At 49.1% G+C, this 17,105-nt stretch overlaps 1 protein-coding gene across 5 annotated transcripts in view; it reads left to right on the plus strand.

Annotated features, from left to right (window-relative positions):
• The window catches only part of Wdr25 (WD repeat domain 25), a 133,261-nt gene that overhangs the window by 75,399 nt on the left and 40,757 nt on the right, over positions 1-17,105 (plus strand). For all 5 annotated transcript variants that reach the window (XM_028858075.2, XM_028858076.2, XM_037210836.1 and 2 more), the window contains one exon: positions 6,564-6,711. In XM_028858075.2, the coding sequence (XP_028713908.1) occupies positions 6,564-6,711 (148 nt within the window). The remainder of the gene's footprint in view (positions 1-6,563; positions 6,712-17,105) is intronic.

Consider the following 17,105-nt stretch of genomic DNA (forward strand, 5'->3'; position numbering starts at 1 on the left):
GCAGACAAGCACGCTGATGCAGCACCAAGTGCTTAGGTCGTTAGGGGAGAGTTTTCAGTGACCTCAGCCTCCACTTAACACCGGGAAAGGCCCAGCAACTGAGGCCAAGTCAATAAAGGAGGGCAGAGCAGAAGGGCCCCAAGTAGAGGGAGAGGAAGCCACAGAGAAGACCAGCTAGTGAGAAACTGCCCTTTTCATTTCTTGACAAAATCTTAGAAGTCTATGTACTGTGTGTGTGGCAGGTATGACACATGGAGTGTGTGTGTCACGGTGCACGCGTGGAGGCCAGAGGACAGTTTCCAGTGTGTGTGTGTGTGTGTGTGAGAGAGAGAGAGAGAGAGAGAGAGAGAGAGAGAGGTGCACGCATGGAGGCCAGAGGACAGTTTCCTCTGTGTGTGTGTGTGTGTGTGTGTGTGTGTGTGTGTGTGTGAGAGAGAGAGAGAGAGAGAGAGAGAGAGAGAGAGAGAGAGAGAGAGAGGTGCACGCATGGAGGCCAGAGGACAGTTTCCAGTGTGTGTGTGTGTGTGTGTGTGTGTGTGTGTGTGTGTGTGTGTCACGGTGCACGCGTGGAGGCCAGAGGACAGTTTTCAGGAGTTGTTTCTCCTTCCACCATGGGCTCTGGGGATCAAACTCAGGTTACCAGGCTTACACGACAAGCACTTTGCCTGCTGAGCCGTCTCTCTGGCCCCATTTTCTTTTCTTTTCCTTTTCTCTGCAGCCCAGGCTGACCCTGAACTCTCCTCCGAGTGTGGAATCACAGGAGCAGCCACCACACCCAGCTCAGGAGGCGGTTCTCTGAGATGAATGAATATAAACTGTTAACTAGAATCAAGAATATAGAGAAAAGACACAAATTACCAATATGAGAGATGATTAGAGTATGCTAATTATAGATGCTACGGAGGATATTAAAAGGATATAGAGGTAATGCATGATCAGCGTGTGCTAATGAATGCCACAACTTGGGTGACACGAACAATCCCCCAGAAGACCCTAATAATAAAAGCTTACCCAAGAAGAAACATATCTCATATCTATGGAAATAATTGAATTTTTAGTTCAAACTGTTCCCACAAGGAAAACTCTAGGCCCTAATGGCTTCACTAATGAGTTCTAACAAACATCTAAGGAAGACGAGTATCCATTTGCTGTGGGTTGAATTACACGTACCCCTGTCACCCTCGATTTTTCTTTCAAAGTCCTAGCCCCTAGTATTTCACAACATAACCATATTTGGAGATTGAATCTGTACAGAGGTAATTGTTGCAAAATGAGGGCGTAGGACGGGCTCTAGTGCCGTGTGACTAGTGGCCATAGAAGGGAGATCAGGAGGCAGGCATACATGGAGAAAGACTGGTATGCAGACATGGAGGCTGGGCTTAGGCATAAGAGAAAGGAAGGAGCCAGCCTACAGTCAGAGGGGCCCAGCTCCTGCTGGTACCTTCCTTTCAGAACTCCAGCCTCCATTACCATACCAGTGTCTGTTGTCCGAGCCACTCAGTTTGGGGATGATGTTACAGTGGCTACAGTAACTATTCTGGAATGTCAAAGAGGAGGGACACCTCCCCTGACTAGTTCTCCTGACACCAAGGCAAGAAAAAGACATAATAGAAGTGAGCATCCACCCAATATCTGATGAACTGGCAACGTTTTTTTTGACAAAAACTTTAGCAAATCCGTCCAGCTATCTACTTGACATACCATGACTAAGCAGGGTCAGTCCCAGGAATGGGAGCTTAGCAGTGCAGTGCTTGATGGTGGAACTGTAATATTAGTGATTAACTATAAAGAGGAAGCCATAAGACCGTTTAAGTAGATGGATTTTGGCAATACCTAACATTCATTTCTGATTATATATGTAAAAAACAAAACAACTTTTCAGGGCCAGTACAGTGACTCAGCGTAGATGAAGACGCTTGCCAAGCAAGCCTGATATTGAGTTTGATCCCCGGAATTCATGGTGGAAGGAGAGAATCAACTCCCCAAGATTGTCCTCTGAACTCTCATGGCATACGTGCTTCTGTACTCACACTTAGATCTCCATCTCTCTCTGTCTCTGTCTCTCCATCTCTTTCTGTCTCTGTCTGTCGTCTGTCTCTCTCTCTCTCTCTCTCTCTCTCTCTCTCTCACACACACACACACACACACACACACACACACACACACACACACACACCCGTACAGTTTGCTTTTTTTTTTTAAAACAATGTTGAGTAAATAGAAGGGAGCCTCTCTCAACTGATAAGGACTTTCCGTAGAAACATCTCTGGCAGCATACTCCCTTGTGTAAAAGACTGACTGGAGAAGCTGGTGAGGCAGGGGGACCTCCAGAGGCTGGATCACACAGTAAGGACAGGCACCCCCAGAAATGTGACATGGCCTCCAGGTGTGCAGATATGGGCAACCCTCTGTTGATTTTTTTTTTCTGGTCTTTGACAAATACATTTTGGTGGAACATGCTTATTTCTCATGTAACCCAAGAAACAACCATCCCATAGTGGTCTCTACAGGGCTTTCCTTTTTTGACTTTCGTAAAGTATGATTTTTTTGGTAAGGAGTTTGCACACATAGGGCCTATGAGATGGCTCAGTAGGTCAAGGTGCTTGCCCACAAACCCAGCCACTTGAGTTTGATTCCTGGAACCCATGGTGGAACGAGAGAATTGAACTGTCAACGAGTTGTCCTCTGCCTCCACACGTTTGCTGTGGCATGCATGTGTCCCCTCCCAATAATGATGATAAGCTAAATACAATGAAAACAAAACCCAAACGGAAGGGCCATCAAGAGCGTGGCCTGAGACTGAAGCAACGTGCTGGATAGTCTTTGAAGACCCAGAAAAGCTGCTGTGGGAGCGGCAGCACCCAGGGTGCAGATGCCCAGTCTGCTGCATTTTACTCGTCATGTTCTTGTCAAATCTGTGGCTTTGGCTGGACACACAGACCGTGTTAATAATTGTAGTTAATATACAGAGCCATCTCAGAACATTCGACAGTAGACTGAGCTCCTTAATCCTGTGAAGGCAGTTTGGGATCTCTAATTACTTGGTTGAAAAAAGGCAGACACTCCGGGCTGCGGCAGTGTTTGGGAATTAATCTTTAAAGCCTGACAGTGAACATTCAATTCAATTAGGGAGAGCAATTGGGGAAGATTCCTCTCACCTTCACCCTTGGTAGCAAGGCGGGACTGACTGGTCCTCATCGATTCTGCGGCTGCCGTCAGCAGTGTGCACCAGCAGATAGGTGTGCAACTTCACCTGGGGGGAGGGGCTATCACACCTTTACCGGCTCTGTGTCTGTCTCCTTAGACCCAGGACCTGCAGGACACCCCTGCCCGCGAATCGAATCCTAGCGCACTGTGCGGCGCTGTTGGCCCAGGCATCTTGGAGTCCAAGCTTTCTTCGGCCGTCTTCCTTCCATGCCTCCCGTGCTCCTTGTTTCCTGTCTGCTCCGTGTTCCTCCCTGCCTTTCTGCTTTTTCTCTCTCTCATCTCTTCTACCCTCTCCTTTTTCTTCTCCCTCCTCACTAACTCAAAAGGTTTAGAGGTGAGTGTGTGCTATGCAGAAGTATGGGGCAGGGACTTCCCCAGTCTTCCCTTCTCATGGCCTGCTTCCTTCACTCAGTGCTCAGCTCTGGCCTTGCTTCTCCTGGAGCTGGCCATTCTGCTTGCTGCTCAGGCCCCAGACCTAAGGTGGTCCTCCTTTCTCCGGCCTCTCTACTGGCTTTACTCCAAGGGGTTTCTATTGCTCCTGACTCCCATCTGGATCTCGTCCCCACTGTTGCTGCCTCTGCCCCAAATTCCCGCATAAGCCCCCTCATCTTCTTCCTTCAGGGCAGCTAAAGGGGTCCTGTCGGCTGGAGTCAGCTACCTCCTTCCCCCAGGAGACCCCGGATGTTCTACTGCCCATAGACATCACCACACCCCTTCTTGCCACACCCTATTCCCCTCTCTGGCCAGACTGGTCTTCAAGTTGCTGTATACTCAGGCAGAACTCTTTTCTCACCCTTCAGGCCTTAAAGTGGTCTAACATGGCCACTCCCTTAGCCCCTTCTTGACTCTAGAACCCCCTTTCTTGCTGACCTTGGAGCATCAGTCTTAGTGTCTGATACACTCCGTTCTGCTAGTTCATGTAGGGCCCGTCTTCCTGATCGAAAGGCCGACTCGTGGAAGGCAAGAGTTTTGACTTTGGTTGTTTCCTGTGAGCGGTGCCTAGCTAGCTAGTAAGCACTTAGGAGTGTTTGTTGAATGAGTAAGTGGAAGAGCTTTGCCGAGGAAAACATTTGGACACCATTGTTTCAGAGCCGCCTTCTTCCTCCCCATCTGCTCCTCCCACGTGCCACTCACCCTCTCAAAGGAAATACTGAACAGCGTTCACAGCTCCTGGCAGCCCAAGGATCGACAACCATCTTGAGCTTGTTTTTGGAGTCTTATTGCAAATGCATGAGTAAACAAGAGTTTGTGTGTGTGTGTGTGTGTGTCTTTAAAAAAACACGGTGATTTATACCAGACCTTACCACTCTAGCCAGGTTTAGGGGTATGGTTCATACTGTTGGACAGGCTTGGCTTCGTCCACCTCCAGGACGCCTCTTACTTTGCCCACACTCCACTCCCCCAGCTCCTGGCAGCAGCCTTTCTGTTTCCTGCCTGTGATTCTGACTACTTGGGAGCAGCATGAGGGGAACTGTACAGAATTCATCCTTTTGGGGCTGGCCTGTCCCACTGAGCAGTGTGGTCATGGCTCTTCCAGGTCATGGCCGCTGTCAGGACGCACCGTATAAAAGTACACCACTTGAGTGGGTGGACTGCATTTTGTTTACCCTCTCACTTGTCTGGACATGTAGGCAACTTCCACCCTCTATCCATATAAATAGGCAAAACTTTGAGACCCCAGTGCCAGATGTTTGGGTTTATTCTCAGAAGTGGAATTGCTAGGTTTCATGGTAACCCTTACAGGTGTCTGGGAATCACCAAGCTGCTGTCCATCATGACTACACTATCTTACCTTCCTGCCAGCTGTATAGGGGGTTCTGATTTCTTTGCATCCATGCCAACACTTGTTGTTTTCATTTTTTGTTGTTTTATACCAGCCTGCCTAATTAGTATGATGTTGTAGTTCATGCGTCTTAGAATATGGCATCACACTTTGTAAATGCAGCCTGTCCTATGTACACAGTGTTGGCCTCTTACTGTCTAACTGTGTGAGCCCTGCAGAGCTCACTTGCTCACTTAATTTTTCTGTGAACATCGTACTTGTACATAATTCTGAGGAAGCAGCACGTTCTGCGCTCTGCTGCCCCGCTGCCAATCCTCACTGCACTTACCAGCCTTCTGGCGGCTCCGCCTGTTAGTTCTGTGTTTTAAAACATAACTACTGCTGCCTCTTGGTTTCATTCTTTTTAATTTGAGACCTAGCTATTGACCCCTGACGTGGAAGGGAAGAGCAGAGGGGGCCCTCCCCACGTTCTGTGGGACCTTCTCATGCCCTCTTGTTTGTGTATGCGTAGACATTTCCAAACTCACAGGAAACCTTTCAGAACTCCAGATTGGCTGCATTTGGAGAGCCTTCAGGACTTGGCAGGTAGAGTTAGCTCATCTTTAATGGAAGTTGCCCTAGGAGCAGGTTTGTGGAAGTGCGTGGGTGTGCTTGTTTGGGCTTTTCTAGAACTTACTCAGGAAAACCTGGTGCTGCTGATACTCAGGGAATCTTGCTGTTTCAGAACCCCAATTCTTGCAGGCCCTCCCATCCCCACAAGCCCCCCTACCCCACAAGCCCCGCCCATCCCCCAAGCCCCGCCCAGCATGTCCAGCAGCCCTCCTGTTGGCCTGCTGCAGAGCTGCCTTCTGCTCCAGCCTCACTCCTATCTGCGATGATGCTCTTATTTCCAGTTTGTGGAGGGAGAGACTGAGGCCCAGTGAGGTGGAGCCACTAGATCTGTCACATGACCAGCAAGATGCAGTGTCAAGGGGAGGTGTTTACGGTGCGTCCCCTTCACCCTGAAGTGACAGTGAGGAGAACCAGCCCCTAACACCTGTGTGAGTCAGGCCTGCCAGCTGTGGTAGCTTTCCAGCTGTACAAGCTCTCCTGCCTTGGCTTGTAAGCCACTTGTAGGAGTCAGTTGTGTACTGGACATTCTCCTGGAAGCCTCATTCCCTGATGGGAAGCCAGGATGAAGGTTAGGGGGAAGGACCCCTCTCCTAAGAAGATGTACTCTGTGACTGGCCTCTGTCTGGATCTCAGTCTTCAAGAGATCCCTTGACTGTGGTCTGGCCATGTGCTCTGTCTGCTCCATGGCAAGTAGCAGGCTGCAGGAGACTGGGGCCGGACTGTGACATGTCTGTGGCCAGTGGGTAGGACAGGTGTGAAGGTTGAGTGGAGCTGGGAACTGCTGTTTTCTTAGCCCCAGAAAAAGGAAGCCTACACATTTTTATGAGGAAAGGAAAAGCAACTCCAGCTGTTGTTTTGATGTGAATAATAGGAACCCAGTTCCCCAGGGAGCCCCCTGCTGACCTGGAGCTCAGGCCCTCATTATAGTGTCTGGTGCTCCCTCTCTGTGTTTCCCTTGCAGGTGTGGAATGCTGTGGACTCAGGGCGCTGCCTGCAGACCTACTCTGTGCACAGTGAGGCCGTACGGGCTGCACGATGGTCGCCCTGTGGCCGGCGCATCCTCAGTGGTGGCTTCGACTTTGCCCTGCACCTAACAGACCTTGAAACAGGTGTGTCCTGATGTCCCACTGCCCCAGGTCAGCCCTGTCACTGGGAAAGCCTCTCCGGAGGGTCCTGATTGCAAACCACCCACCGTCATGGTGTGGTGGGGGTCTCAGAGCAGACTCGTTTCCCTGACCGGTGTACAGATCACTTACCAACAGCACTGCAGCTGTCTGCAAGGCACTGGACCCAGTCCTCTGCCAGGCAGCAAAGGACAGCCACGGTTGTCTCAGCCCCAAGCTGCAGGGCTGGATAAAGAGGCAGCTTTTTAATCAACTTCTGCTGTGTAATTGGAACCAAAATATCACGGTGTCCTTTGATTGGCATCAGTTTAGAATTCCTGTCAGTCCATGGGGTGGAACTAAATTCCATAGGGAAGTCTTCAGAGGGGCTCTTCTCAGTATTTATACTGAGAGGCACCTGGGCAAGGGGTTTCACGTAGGAAGATCTTCTATCAGGTAGGGAAGGAGGGAGGAGCCAGCAGAAGGAGCTTTCCCAGGCAGGCTCTATGCAGCATCCCTAGGTTGGGCCACTCAGCGACAGCAAGGGAGACTGGGGACTATTGAATATGGAGTCTAACCTATACGGCCCAACTGAGCCCTCGTCTCCTGGCCTCCTCCCAGAACTCTCATTCTGACTGTTAGCAGCGATGGGTCCCGATGCCCGACAAGTTAGGGACTCGTGGCAGTCAGTGACTGATGATGAGTCTGAGACAGCAGTGGCTCATGGTCCTGTTTGTGTTCCAGCTAGGAGGACCTGGAACTGCAGCTAGTATCATATGACATGTGGCTCAGTGGGGGTGGGGGGTGGGAGAGGAGGTGCTGACCCTTCAGGTGTGGTGGATTACGGAGGGTGGCATGCTGGCAGGCCTCCAAGAGGCTCTTGTGTGCAGGGTAGGTATAGAGAGGCATGGCCCCACTTCTAAGTATTACTGTCCGGTAGGGAACAATGGAAGGCACTTCATCCTCCTCTGCTAGAAATGATGTCTGCATGGGGCTCATCTACTGAAGGATTCTTACTTATTATCCACCTACTGTGTGCAGGGTCTGTGCTGGGGTGTGCTAGATGTCTTTTGTTCCCAAAAAGTACAGCGTTGATGGGTTTGGATCTCGGCCTCCAGAAGGCCTCTGGACCCCAGATGAGGCCTCTCCTATGAGGATAGCTTGCATTTCTGTCTGTATCCTGGCAGGCATGTGTCCCTGAGGATGGGTTCATCCTGGTGGTCTCTTTGTCCATTGCTTGGACGGGCCTGGCTCACATCCCCTGCTCTATCCTCCTAGCCTGAGTGATAAAGCTCCCAAGGGCGGCTGGGGTGGAGGGACCGTATGTCTGCATACCCCTCCCTGGCTCGCGTCTTAGCACTTGTGCACCCTGTGGCCTCTGTCCAGCTCTGACTAGTTTTGGCCTTTCTCTTCCCCAAGTCTGATCTTCCATTTTCTTTCTCTGCTTCTCCCGCCCATGGTGATTTGGCTTTTTCATTTCAATCTAATTAGAGCGCCCTGCCAGGAGAAGGCCGAGCAGGGCGTTCTCTCTGCAGGGCTTTGGGAATTAGTCACTCGGTGCCCATTGTCATTAATGGGAATTTGGCGCCAAGGCCATTTATCCTGGTGTCCTCAATCAATACAGTTAAAAATCTGTGGATTCTAAAATGTCAATACCCGGCCTGAAATATGGAGGGCCAGTACCATTTTATCTCGTTAATTTATAGTTCTGACGGGCTGTTGGCTTACGGAACAGCCATGAATCAACACTTAATCAAATCTGCTCACAGATTAATTATTTTTGGCGCTCCTGTTTCCGTCTACAATCTCCCTAACAAACGTCTCTGCTACATTAGGCACAGGCGGCCTCAGGGAACACAGGCAGACGCCACCCAGGCCCTGAGTGTCGCTGGCTTTGTGCGTGACCTGTCCTGCAAACCAATTAGCCGGTTGTCTCCTTAGAGCCCCCCCCCCTCCCCCGGAGCTTGCTCAGCTCTGAGGGCTGCTCTTGCAAATTGCAGCCCCTTAGAGTTGCACATCCCTTTTGTGGTGGGTGGCAGCTTCTCCTGGCAAGGGAGTGATTTGTGCCCTCTATTTGGGGTCTGGGGTAGGTGTGTAGACTCCACAGTCCAGCCCTCTGCAGAACTCAAGGCTGTTATGGCCAGGGACATCTGCCTTTCTTCCTGGGATGCTCACCATCCTGACTACCTCCTCTTGTCTCAGTACCACTGTGTCTTTTGTTGGGTCATGGTGGGTGGGAGGGATTGGCCAGCTGGACTGCACCCTACATGAGTATTCCTTTTCTAAGAATTGTCTTCAGCCCCATCATGACTAGGGCTGATGCCACAGAGAAAGAAAGTGGTCTGCCGTCCAAGTCCTTGCTGTAGCCCTGGTGTCCCACATGCTACTAGGCCTGTATTGAGCTGATGAAGGTAAATGGAGTAGGCCCTTTGCTTGGGCATCATGCTTAGTCCTTCACTTGTCTGTGAGAACCCCATCTGTATCCCCATTTCTCTGATGCAGAAACTGAGGCTTTGAGTGTTCGGTGACTTTCTTGAGGTCACCCAACCAATGTTGACAACTGGATATAGCTTGGGCTTATGGGGCTGGTAAAGGTGTCCTGCCAGTGCATGAACTGGTATGCCCTCCCCTCGCCTCTCCCTGCCCTGGACAAACTATCTTGGCAGGGTGCTTGGCTGTCTCCAGGCAGTGGCTCAATATCTGCAGAAAACAAGCCTTGGGAGGATGGAGTGCCTGGATGATCTTGCCTAACCCCTCTGATTAAGTGACGGGCTGAAGGATGCTTCTCGAGCTGTGGACAGCTATGCTCCAGTAGGAGCAGTGTCAGCCTTGACAGCTTCAGAGCACTTGGCACAGGGAGAGTGAATAGTGTCCAAATGAAGGCCGCGGCAAAGAGCACTGTCAGCCCGTAAGGCTTTGGAGGAGAGGCCGTGGAAGAAGGCTCCGTGTCAGGCTAAGCCTCCGAAGTGGCACCAGCTCCCACTGGTGCTTAAAGCAAGTGCTGTAGTACGGCCAGGGCCTCTGTAGGTGTCCAAGCTCTGTGGCACACTCAAGTGTTCCAGCACATTCCAGGAGAACCTGCTTAGGGTCCTTAGTGCCCCTAGAGAGCAGGCAGGAAACAGTGTGTGCGGACTGTGTCCCAGGTCTCAGTGGGTAAGGCCTGCCTTCAGACCGGCATCCTTGTCTGTTTACCACTTGAGGCCCAGTGATATCGCAGCAAGGTCTAGCAGGGTCTGGGCTGATGAGCATCCCTGGCCACTGTCCTTCAGGTACTGTCTTGCCCAGTGGACAGCTGCCCACCCACCACCTTTGTTAGGCACGTCAGAAGACCTTCTGCATGTGTCTGTCCTCTGTGATCCTCTCTCCTACAAGCTCTCTAAGCAGCCTTTCATTGGTTCCCCTCCAGGGTGGGGTTCTCCATCTCCATACCCCCCCCCCCCCGTCTCATCCTTAGCTGGGAAGCTCATGCCAGCCCTCCTTATGAAGAAGGCAGCACCCAGGCCCCGGCATGATTTTATTAATTGACATGGGCTCCCAGGAGCCATGTTTCTCCTGTGTGTAGACAGCAGCCGCCAGTGAGCAACTGGCCCTTCTTAGGTTAGGCTGCCTTTGTGGACTGACCCTGGAGCTGAACGCAGCCGGGGCATGTTTGGTTTCAGCATGGTTGGTTCTGCGTTTCAACAAAGCTGCTTATAGCTAAACACAGCTGGTTTGCAAGCCAGCTCCCCACCCCCTAATTTTAAGAAATTCAGTCTTGTCCAGATCGTTGAAAGTGGCTGGGCTTGGGAGGAAAAGCATGATGGCAGCCTCTAGCATGAGCAGCCACCGTTCACGTGGCCCTTCTGTCTGCTCTGGAGCCTGCTCCTGCTTCTGCTGTCTCTTCTCACAGCTGCCTCTGACGGGCAGTTTTGAGCACAGTTTTACAGGAAGGATGTCAGGCTGTGAGCTGAGCTGCACTGTTGGTGAGTCCAGAGCCATGCTGGTGGGTATGCAGATGAGGCCCACCTGGCCCTCAGCCGGCATCCTGCCAGACCTCTGCCCACTTGCCAACATGGGCCCCGCTCCTGATACACAGAGGTTGATTTGAAAGTTAGCAAGCTTCTTTTCTCGTTAACTTTGAGTCAGGATGGTTAAATTTACAGCTGGCTGAATACTTCCCAGAGGATGAGTGTAACGATATTGATTTTAGCGAAATGAGTCATATGCCTGCTGCCTGGGAACACAGGCTCAATTACCACGCGCCAACAACATAAGCTTTCCCTTGTCAACATTTTTCCTACTTGTTCGTGAGTCTGTGGCTAGGAACAAAGAGCTATGGAGAAGGAAAGGTCAGGAGTAGCTGGCAGGTGTGGAGGTGGGATGCAGACAGAGCGACTTTGGGGTCACACAAGTCCAGTCACTGTCTGCATGGCTGGCCAATAGGGCCAGGTGTCCTTTCCCTTACCAGACTCCCTTGTCTCAGCTCTGAGATGCAGGTTAATTCCTGCCATTACCCAGGATTGTGGTATATGATAAGTGCAAGGTCCAGATAGGCCTGAAGGACAGGCTTATTGTACATATTGGTTCCTTTCCCACTTGTGACCTCCTAGTAACTGAGTTAAGGTGAGCTCCTGCACAGATGTCCCCTCTCTTTCCTAGGGACCAGCGCTTGGGTTTCTTTTAACCTGAAATGCCATTGATGTGGCAGGAATGGTCTGGAACCAGACATGCTGAATGAAAATGGAGAGTCCTGGAGCCCGCCTGACCATAGTGTCCCCTGGCACAGACATTAGGCTGACAGATGATGTTACCCTGGTTACATGGGTGGCTACCTCAGGGAAGCTTAACGGCTCTACCTAAGAAAGGCAGAGGCGCAGCTTGAAGGAGTTGCCTGTCCAGCGTCCCCCCAGCATCGCCTCAGTGCTCCTGGATGGGAACAATGGTGTCAAGAGGGCATTCTGGGTTTCTGCAGAATCCTTGGAGCATGGCTTTGCTTTAAGGATGATTTATTCCAGGGCTGGGGATTGAATTTGGAGCCTCATACTCATAAGCAAGTACTCTGCACAAGCCACACCCCACCAGCCCAGAAACATATTTTCTATTTGTATCATTATTGATCCAAAAAGGAAAAGAAGTAATTTTTCTTAACTCCAAGAAGATCCAAACAGTTTTTATACTGGTTGAGCTCATTATAACCAGATCAATACAGCCAAGTGCCAATGGATTACATATTTCAAAGCTCAATTTCCTATAAGCCTGCAGTGAATAAACAGAATTTCCTATAACAAGCAGACAAGCAAGATAGTCCCAAGGTAAAAGGTCTGTTCCAGCTAGCCCCGCCCAGGGGGAGAACTGCCTGACAGGCCACCCTCTGGGAGAGGGGAGAGAGTAGCCACAGAATCCAGGATAAAGGCCTTCATCTCAAGAGTGACTAGTGCTCCTGGCCAAACCTGCTCCCCGGTGAATGTCTCCCAGCATCCTCTGCCTTTCTCTTCAGCAAAGGCAGAAGCCAGCCCAGGCTGCTGTATTATCCAGGCCTCATGCAAAAGCTTCAATAGTCATTAGTCTCTTAAGGTTCCCGCTGTTAGAACCCAGCATCCCTTGGCTTTAGCTTTTAATTTAACCACAGATGAATTCAATAAGTTGGGGTTTAATTTTTCAAACAATAATGGTTCACTTTGGTTGCTTACTCCACAGAGTGCTGTGTATGGCACTTAGCGTTCAGTCTTCCTGACTGCATGAGACTCAGCAGTGGAGGGACCACCCAAGGTCCCATCACAAGTGACAGAGCTGGTCTGGGACTTGGGTCTCTCTGGCTCTCAGCATTATCACCTCAACTGCCTCAAACGTCCAGCCATGATGGTGGCTGTGATGCTGATTTCCGAACTGAAGTCTTAGCAGAATTTTTCCCTGGTGTTTTCCATTAAGTACCTGTTAGCTTATTAAAAAATCTTTTAGCTTTGGACCCCTTTAAGAAAGAGAAATAGTAAAGCCTCAGCTCTTAGAAGAGGAAATAGATATGACAGCCTCTTTTTAAGTGGAAAATTTTAGTCCTTTCAAAGACAGATTTTCAGCGTCTTTGGGAATTGAGGGAAATAACATTCAGAAATGTTTTTTTTTTTTTTTTTCTTTTTAGCAGGAAAACTTCAATCATCACCTTTTAGCAGCTCAACCTTCCCACCCTTTCTTTCCTGTGGTCAGCAAGGTCATGTCACCCACCTTTTAACAAACACCTGGTGACTTGCTGCCATTTCCAAATGAAAACATAACTGGTCCCATGCTGTGCTCCAAGGACCCAGGAAAGCTCCTGCCCCGCCCCCACACCCCAGGGAGAGTTTTTCTTTGCTGTGAGTCTAAGGATGGGCAGTAAATGTCCAGATCTGGGGGTGTAGAGGGGAAGAGACCCTCTCTTTATTCTATTTGGTCAGCCATTTGCTACCTATGTATCAACTGGTGTCTGATCGTTAACTGCAGCTAAGGGGTATGGAAGAGGGTCTGGAGAGATGGCTCAGTGGGTAGAGCACCTGCCTCTTGGGCATGAGGACCTGAGTTGGGGTCCCCAGCACTCACCTAAAAGCCAAGTGAGGTGGCTCCTGCCTGTGATCCCAGCCCTGGGGAAGCAGAGACACATGCCTGGGGCTCACTGGCTACCAGTCTAGCCGGATTGAAGAGCTCCAGGCCCAGTGAGAGACTGTCTCAAAATGTAAGCTGAGGAAGACATCCATCATCAACCTCCACACTCTCCCTGCACAGCTACATTGCAAGCTACACTCAAAAAAAAAAAAAAAAAAAAAAAAAAAAAAAAAAAAAAAGGTGAAGAAAAGCTTGGGCTGTGGAAAAAAAATAAGAGTAAACTGGAGAAAAAGCATATTCCCAGTTAGATTAGCTTTCTGTACGGTGACTGTTTATGAGGGTGGTTTGAGGGTGTGAAGGCCTCATGGGGCACCCACAGCCTGCTGAGTTCCCTGAGCAACAACATAACACAACACAAAAACAGCACTGCAGTTTTAAAAGGCTATCTTCCACGCGGTAGAACCCAGCTTCGAAAACTGTGATCACAGCTCCACAGGGTTGTATAACTGAGTGTAGGCTTGTGAAAAACTCAGCAACTGTTAAAGGTTTCTGAATGTGCAGTGACCAAAAATTAATTCAAGCTCGAATGGGTAATGGATCCAAGATGTTTCTAGCAGCACTCACCTGTGTTGCATCCCATGACTTCACCACAGCCTCGATCTGAGCACACACCATAGGCATTGTGTCCTGGGAATGCCATCGGGCAATATCATGCCCATGAGACCTGACCCAACACCTCAGCTCGGACTCAAGACTCCTGTGTGGTGAAGTGCGGTGCTAGGCCTGTATTTACAAAGTTTTCTGCTCTTGCAGAAATGTAACAGTTCCATTCTGGGAAATAAGGACTTTTAATATTTTATACTCCTCAACATGTGGGTGTCAAGTTAGTACATCCTTGCATTGCACTGTGTTAGAGTGTTGACTTTAAAATTGCTCTTAAAGTCAGCTTCATTAAAAAAATGTTCAATGGGCCGGGCGGTGGTGGCGCACGCCTTTAATCCCAGCACTCGGGAGGCAGAGGCAGGCGGATCTCTGTGAGTTCGAGGCCAGCCTGGTCTCCAAAGCAAGTTCCAGGAAAGGCACAAAGCTACACAGAGAAACCCTGTCTCGAAAAACCAAAAAAAAAAAAAAAAAAAAAAAAAAAAATGTTCAATGAAGTTTGGCTTGGGACAGATTCTCCAGTAGTTTCTGGAATGGCCCTAGACATACTTCTGTCATTTTCTTAAAAGTGGATTTATGCAAAGTGACATTCTCAACATCTCTGAACATCCAGCAATTTTGAAAAACTTTGAAAGTATGATATATCCTGTTGTATCAAATACAATTCTTTTTTTTTTTTCTTTTTGTTGTTTGTATCTCGAGAGAAGGTCTCATTCTGTAGCCTAGGCTGGTCTGAAGCTTACTGTGTAGTCCAGGCTGTCCTCCTGCCTCTTCTTCCCGAGTCCTGGAGGTACAGGACTTGCCACACATACTCAAGATTTAATTCTTCATGTAGAAATAACCAAGCAGTCCATCTCATTAGTATGCAAATTTGCTTTCATTGTTAGTAAATAGTAAAACTATATGTATACCAAAGAATTGTTCTTAAATTTTTTATGATTATTATCAGCAAATAGTTGGTCTTTGCACCTACTGTATATGCCTATACCTGAGGTTGCATGAAGTGTTTTGGAGGAAAGGGGGCAGTGAATGACAAAGGTTGGCAAAGCTCTCCTCTCCAGCCTCTGCTTTCTGTCAGTGGCTCTTCCTAGCTTGGTCCATTTTTACTCCTGTTTAACACTTGGGCTACTGGAGGGCAGATGGGGAGTGTTATCTACCTTCCTGCATCGCTGAGGGCCTTCAGCCTTGTTAACCCTACAGAAGCACAGGTGTTCCTTTATAAAAAGCTCGGTATTTCCAGACTTCCCTGCGGTGACAAGTGACTGCCACCCCTTGACTCCAGAAGAGGGAGTAGAAGGAAAAAAAAAAAAATCAGCGCTTTTAGTCATTCTTTGAAGCAAAGGGCAGGTGCAGGGGCAGGTGCAGAGTAGGAGTTACTGTGCTCTGGGAAGTGTAGCAGCTGGGTGTGGTGGCTCATGCCTGTAGTTCTAGCACTTGAGAGGCTGAAGCAGAAGGGTAGCCTAGGGAGGTCAGCCTGGGCTACATAGTGAGTTCTCTCCCAGCCTGAGCTACAGAATGAGACTTTGTCTCAAAACCCAACAAAACCAAAATAAAAGCAAAACAAGGTTTGCCCAGGGATGGGCCTGTCTGTGCAAAGGAGACTGAGTCAGGAGTGCTGACAGTTCAGTAGGGGCCTTTGTGAGCTACACAGCAAGACCCCAGTGCCTGTGTGTGTGTGTGTGTGTGTGTGTGTGTGTGTGTGTGTGTGTGTGTGTGTGTGTGTGTGTTAGGCCTAGAGGTTGACAGTGAGGTCTTTCTCATTCACTCTTTAACTTATTTTTCTGAGACGGGGTCTCTCACTGAACCTGGGGCTCACTGATTCAGCTAAGCTGTCTGGCCAGTAAGCTCCAGGGAACCCCTACATTTCCATCCACCCAGCACCAGGATTACATGAATATGCCACCGTGCCAAGCTTTTTCTGTGGGTGTTGGAGATTCAAACTCAAATTCTCATGCTTCTATGGCAAGCACTTTATGTACCCAGTCATCTCCCTGCCCTCTCAAAATTTAAAATTAATAATGATTGTTTTTCACTTTGGAAAGAATGTTTTGAAACAAACTTCTTCTCCCCCCCACCCCCGCCCTTTCTTTTCTTTTCTTTTCTTTTTTTTTCCCCTATGCTGGCATTTGAACCAAGGACCTTGGGCATATTAAGCACAAATTTTACTATAGAGCCATGCCCTGGTACCTGAAAATGGATCTATTTATTTGTTTTTTGGTGTTGCCAAAAATGACTTAGTGTCATCTATTGAAGACTTTACTGAGGCGGGTGGGAAGTGTAGCTCAGTGATAGAATGCTTGTCTAGCATGCTCAGGGTCCTGAGTTCAGTCCCTGGCATCAAATGAAAAGAACCTAACAAAACCAGAACAACTAGTGTCTGTCTGCACCCTTGACCATGGGACTCACCAGTTTTCTGATCTGTTTTAAAACCCTTTAAATGAACATTTCATCTGACTTTAAACCAAGTTGTTGAGAACATAACAATAACACCTTCTGGTTAGTTGCAGGGCTGTTGTTTGCCAGACAGAATGGGCTCTAAATCCCTGGAGGCCAGAAGTGGAGAATGTCTGCTGTGTGGCTGGTGGACAGCACCCTGCATCCTGGCCCCTTCCCTCGAGGGGTCTCCATCAGCCCCACTGAGTTTGCTGGGTAAACAGAAACTACAGTTGGATGGCTCTCAAGCCCCGGATCACAGGGCGCCATCTGCATTTAGATAAGAGAAAACATTTGGTTCTACAGCTACCACTAAAAGTGCCATAGTCATAACTCTGTAGCCCATGTGGTGTTTATGATTTTTAGGAAGCTGTGATGCCCTTGGGCTGGCAGGACGGCTCAGTAGGTAAAGGCATCTGCCGCCAAGTCTGGAGAACTAAGTTTAATCCCCCGGACTTACATAGCCGAAGGAGAGTTGTCCACGGACCTCTGCATGATGTACAGGCACATTCACCCCAAATTAATACATAAAATGTTAAAAAAATAAGTTTGCTTGATGCTCTTAATATATGGCATGTTAAGATATATTTAAAGTTGGCTAGTTTATTTTTGCCTCCCTCTGTAAGAGGCCCTATGTTTTGGTGTTTAAAAAACGCTGATAATGGCAGTGGTGAGATGGCCCAGTGGTTCTGGCCATTTTATCTGTGCTGTCCCTCTGTGACTCTCATAAGCTGGGATTGATGAGTTTCATTTCC

This window comes from Peromyscus leucopus, chromosome 14, assembly GCF_004664715.2.
Source record: "Peromyscus leucopus breed LL Stock chromosome 14, UCI_PerLeu_2.1, whole genome shotgun sequence".
In the NCBI taxonomy this organism is placed as follows: Eukaryota; Metazoa; Chordata; class Mammalia; order Rodentia; family Cricetidae; genus Peromyscus; species Peromyscus leucopus.